At 29.5% G+C, this 5,012-nt stretch overlaps 1 protein-coding gene across 2 annotated transcripts; it reads left to right on the forward strand.

The window, feature by feature from the left end:
• The first annotated feature begins 1,642 nt into the window (after positions 1–1,642).
• LOC110622313 (putative uncharacterized protein DDB_G0287975) lies at positions 1,643–4,271 on the forward strand. 2 transcript variants are annotated; one of them, XM_021766780.2, is made up of 4 exons: positions 1,645–1,948; positions 3,519–3,672; positions 3,766–3,987; positions 4,039–4,270. In XM_021766780.2, the coding sequence occupies exons 2-4, from the start codon at positions 3,523–3,525 to the stop codon at positions 4,051–4,053; spliced, it is 387 nt and encodes a 128-aa protein (XP_021622472.1). In that variant the 5' UTR covers positions 1,645–1,948; positions 3,519–3,522; the 3' UTR covers positions 4,054–4,270. The 2 variants fall into 2 exon arrangements, with proteins under 2 accessions (XP_021622471.1, XP_021622472.1); XM_021766779.2 differs by having other exon boundaries at positions 1,643–1,948; positions 3,766–4,271.
• Positions 4,272–5,012: the final 741 nt, after the last annotated feature.

The following is a 5,012-nucleotide window of genomic DNA, read 5'->3' on the forward strand; positions in this document are numbered from 1 at the left end:
AACGAGACTTCTTTTTTTCTTTCTTGGAAAGAAGATGATCCTAACTCTTTTCTTTTCTTTTTCTTTTATAAAATTAATTTGGGTTAAGTGGCTAGCATTAAGCCACTTGTTCCAAATTAAATGTTTAATTTATCTTTTCTTTATCTTCTCTCTTTTCTTTTCTTTTCTTTTTATTCTTATTATTTATTTATTTTTTTTTACTTTATTTTATTTTTGAGATGTTACAACTTCACTCCGTCAACAGCTTTTGAAGAATTCAAGCATGACTCCTTCAATTAGAAAAGACAAAATAGGAAATAAATAAACAAAAGAAAGCAAGAAAATAAATTTTAAAAAAGGAAAGAAATAACTAAAATAAGAAAATAAAATAATTTAAAAAAAGAAAGAAAATAATTCAAATATGGAAAAAAAATTAATTATGAAAAGAAATGTTTTTATTTAAGGAAAGAAATAAAATTAAAAGGTAGCGATATTTTTTATTAGATAAGAAATGTATTATATTGTGAAAGGGATATTCACAAACATAGTAAGTAATAAGACTATATAAGGAAGAAAATCATATAAACATGGAGATAAAATAAATTAAACATGGCATAAAAAAAGATAAAATATGATAATTGATAAATTAAAATATGGAAAAAATAAATTAAATAAGACAAAAAATAATAAGAATTATGAGAATTACATTAATTAAATAATCTATTTAGATTTAAAATTGAAGGAAAAAAAAGAAAATCAAATCTCACAATTATGAAAACTCCTAGCTATCGAAAAAAAATCTTAGCGGCCTTCTACTATCTATTTCAAAGCTCAAATATAAGTTAATAATATGAAATAAAAAATCAAAACACAATAAAAATAGAAATAAATAACCAAAAATACAAAAATTGGACCAATAGAAAATTTTTATCTAATTCTTGATAATTATGATACTAAAAGTCGAAATTCAATAAAAAATAATCAATATATTCAGAAAATTATGAACTTTTATGGAAATATCTTGCATACATAGAATGCACGGAAGGAAAAATGAAAAACACTCAAAAGACTTATATTTTTTAATTATTCTAATCGGACTATTACGATGTATATTATAATTTGCACAGTAATTTTATTTGTAATATAGCATTATATTAGAGACAAAAATGTGAAAAAGTCAAAATACACAAGCTATAATGCGCTTCTCAAACTTAATTTTAGACTCAAAAATCATTTTATTTGTTGGTCCTAAAATCAAGTTATTAATTTTTGAATTTTTGAATACTATACCGACTCAAATTCATAACCAATTTAATATAAAATAAAAAAATATAAATAATATATGAAACTTGAAGGAAATTTCATGAACTTAAAGAAAAATATTTAAAGAATCAAAATCTTTTATAACCAATATAAATAATTTGAATAGATCTGATTACTTGGTTGACTATAAAAAAGTAATAGAATGCTAAGAAAAATCACTAACGCTTTCAAGTCTGTTAATAGCTCTAATAGAAATAGCGACGAGCGTTTCTACTAACGGAGTAATATAATCATTATGGATTCCATTAATGATTGTGTCCATTACTAATGGACAATCAGTTCTGTTAAATATCCGTTATATATATTCTAATGGATATTTAATCCGTTAAAAAAGCTTAGTAATTTCATTATCTTTGTAATATGTTATTTTGAACACAGCCATCCGTCAGTGAGTTTTACACCCAAAACGATAAACCCAAAACTATTCTCTCCTCTAACGAATTCCAAAATCCCCAATTCTCGCGCCAAATACCTAATTCTCTCACCTCTATCTATCGAATTCCAAAATCCCGACAGTGCCATCACTGCCGCCTTAACTGCCATCACCATCACCGTCCACTGCCATCATCGAGCTCAACACTGTTTGCACTCTTCCGTTATCATCACCGCCATAACAGTTTCCTCTCTCCGAAACGAAACATTGAAGGTAAGGTTTTAATTAGACAAAATTTAACTGCATGTAGTGTTAAATAGCATCGACTTGGATTCTATTAGTTTCATGATTGTGTTGTTGGTTTTAGTTAGACAGAAATGGGCTAAGAAATGAGCCAAATATTATTATGGAGTTCAAAATTATGTTCTGGCGAAATTTTTAGCTTCCTGATGTTCTTACAATGAAGTTTCTTGTCAATTGCTACTGCAACCATTCAGAAATAATTTCACCTCTTTTCCTTCTTGTCAATTGCTACTGCATCCGATTTCATAAATTTGAACTGCAAAAATTACTGACAAAATGAATGGGCCAAAGGAACTTGCAAAAAGTACATAACAGTGTGAAATCAAATTTAGATTTTATTTTAGCTTTAGTATTGTCATATAATAACTAATTGTGAACTGTAAACATAACTGAAGAAGCAGAATGACTATCACGAAAATTGAGAAGAGCTTCATGTCCTGGAAATGCTGAAGATGTAAAATGATAAGGTTGATGAAATGTAATTAGAGAAGTAATTTGGTTAGAAGAAAGAAAAAAATGGCAATATATAGGTGCTGGTAAATCACCTAATTTTTAAACTTTATCTTTAATGATTCCCTAGTCACAGGTCCCCAATTCCTGTAAACTGAGGCATTTCAATTTGAGTGGTCACTTTGATCATGGGTTAAAGATCATGCTCTGCTGGTGCTTGATGGATTGTCTAAATCAATAAGGATGGATCAAGGGACTAACCCCTTTCTCTTTTTTTTTTTTTTGTTGGGTTCTTTTTCCTCTTCATTTATTACTTCATTCTTTTGAAATGGCTTAACTGAGCCAACTCTTCTGATAATTTAACCTAATTCAGCCCTTGTTTTTAGTGTTGGGTTTTGCATATCTTTCTTGTATGCAGACCATTGAGATATTATTCATCTTCAATGAAAGCATAATTCAAACAAATTTTGTTATGGTCTTCTTTTGAAACTTCTGTTTGCTTATTGTTGAATGATTGCATTGAGGTTAATTTTTGGGTAAATTGCATTTTAATCCCTGAGTTATACCATAATTAATGGATTAGTCCCTATATTTTTTAAACCGAATACTTAAACCGTTTTATTTTCATTCCATCCAAATGTATAGTCTCTCTATCGATTTCTCCGTTAGTTCAAAGGTAAATAGATGGTCAAAACTCTGAAAATTATTTTTTCTTTACACGATACTCTTATTGCATCATACAACACATATAAAAAAAAACTTTTAAATCTAAAAACTCAAATCTTCTTATGTCCTTTCTCATTAATTTTTATTATTCATTAATTTTTATTTTATTAAGGTCAGAAACAAATCGTATAACATAAAAGTCAAAATAAAGAATTTTGACATGGTGAGTTATATAGTGAAATGATGGATAAATATAGAAAGTAAATAATAAAATTATATATATTGTATATAAAAACTCCTGTCAGCCTTTTTTTCTTGCCACATAGAGCCACGCTAATCGCACTAAGCTTACCGCCAATTTCCCAAGTTAAATTCTTTTGGTCTTATATAATTTCATTTTTGTAATCAATTTGGTGAACAAAAGAAATATGCAGATCCAAGTGAAGTGTAGCTGCAGCGCAGAGAGCTGCCCAGAATGGGCCATCGTGGAATTGCAAGGTGTAGTTGAAGTTCAGCCATCACTTCAAGATCGCCTTCAAAACCTCGTGATTGGGGAGCTTTGCCGCCCTTCTTCACAGGTTTTTACATATGCAGTTCTTATTCAATTTACCTCTCCAATCAAGATTATAGTTGATTTTATAATTTTTCTTTTTCCGGATTGCTTGCTGCAGGAGAACTACACTTTCACGGTTGGGTATCATGAATTGACAGGGTCTAAGGTCACCTTGAAGAAGCCATTGTTGGTTTTGAAGAAAGTCAAGCTTATGGATGTGGACCAGGGCAGTGAAAACAGTTCAGTGGAGGTAGCATTGGATGTAATCGGCATTATCCGCCGCAAGATTTTGTTCAAGACCAGACCCAGGGCCTTGATATCAAGTAATATTCAACCGGAGGGGAGTAGTAGAGGTGGAAATCGATTAGGATAGCGGCTTTGGTGAATAGAGGGTTTATGGGTATGATTTGATGATGCCATGACTGATCTAAGGGTAGAAATAAATGAGAGAATTTGGTATTAGGATTATGACTGATCTAAGGGTAGAAATAAATTAGAGAAATTGGTATTAGGATTATGGGATTTGAGAGAGATGAAATGAAAAAGAGGAGAGTTTAAGGAAGGGTGTTTATGGAATTAATTTTTTTTTTTTTAAACAGATTTTAGGACGAAAAATTTTTAATTTAGATGGAATGAAAATAGGGAGATTTAAATTTTCGATTTTAAAAATATAGGGACTGATTTGTTAGTTATAGTATAATTTAGGAATTAAAATATAATTTATCATTTTTTTATTTTCTTTAATTCTGGTAGAAATTCAAGTTTTAAATCATTTAGAAGAAAAAAGAAATCCACCTTAATGTATGGAATATGTTAGCTTAAAATGAGCTTTTTAATACCTTTTTTTTTAACAAAAACATCAAGATAAGTATCTTATTCCTCCTTTCTTCAACAAATTCTTCTGAGTATTATCCCTTCTATGAACTCATAATCTTCTATCTCAAGTTTCTTAAGTTGCAAAAGGGTTTTAACAATACTAGTATTTTAGGCATTGTCTATTATGGCTTTTGGCAGTGAACTTAAAAGTATTTAGAGTATACTTGCCTTCACTATACATTTGGCATTTGGCACTGTCTATTACGCACTTCACTCTGCTTTCAGCCAACATGATTGCCTTGCTATCTCTATGATTTCTCTCTCCCATTTTCGCAACAATATTAGGATCGAATCCTGCAAAAGCTTCACTCTGGATTTATTTCATAATAATCAGCAAACCAAACCTCCTCGACTCTTAAAAACAAATCATGTATATCCTCTAATTAATTTATTAATAATACCTGAATAGTTCTTTTCTTTTAATAATTTCAGTCCAATTGTAGTCAATCAACATCCCAGACATGGTGAACAGCTTGAACAATTTGTTGT

Source organism: Manihot esculenta, chromosome 9 (genome assembly GCF_001659605.2).
Source record: "Manihot esculenta cultivar AM560-2 chromosome 9, M.esculenta_v8, whole genome shotgun sequence".
NCBI classification, from domain to species: domain Eukaryota; kingdom Viridiplantae; phylum Streptophyta; class Magnoliopsida; order Malpighiales; family Euphorbiaceae; genus Manihot; species Manihot esculenta.

What these genes read in the sequence shown, in the direction of transcription:
- LOC110622313 (XM_021766779.2), top strand. Translation starts at nt 3,523, where the DNA reads ATGCAGATCCAAGTGAAGTGTAGCTGCAGCGCAGAGAGCTGCCCAGAA. An exon ending in TTTGCCGCCCTTCTTCACAG is followed by an intron (nt 3,673 to 3,765) that starts GTTTTTACATAT and finishes TGCTTGCTGCAG; the next exon opens with GAGAACTACACTTTCACGGT.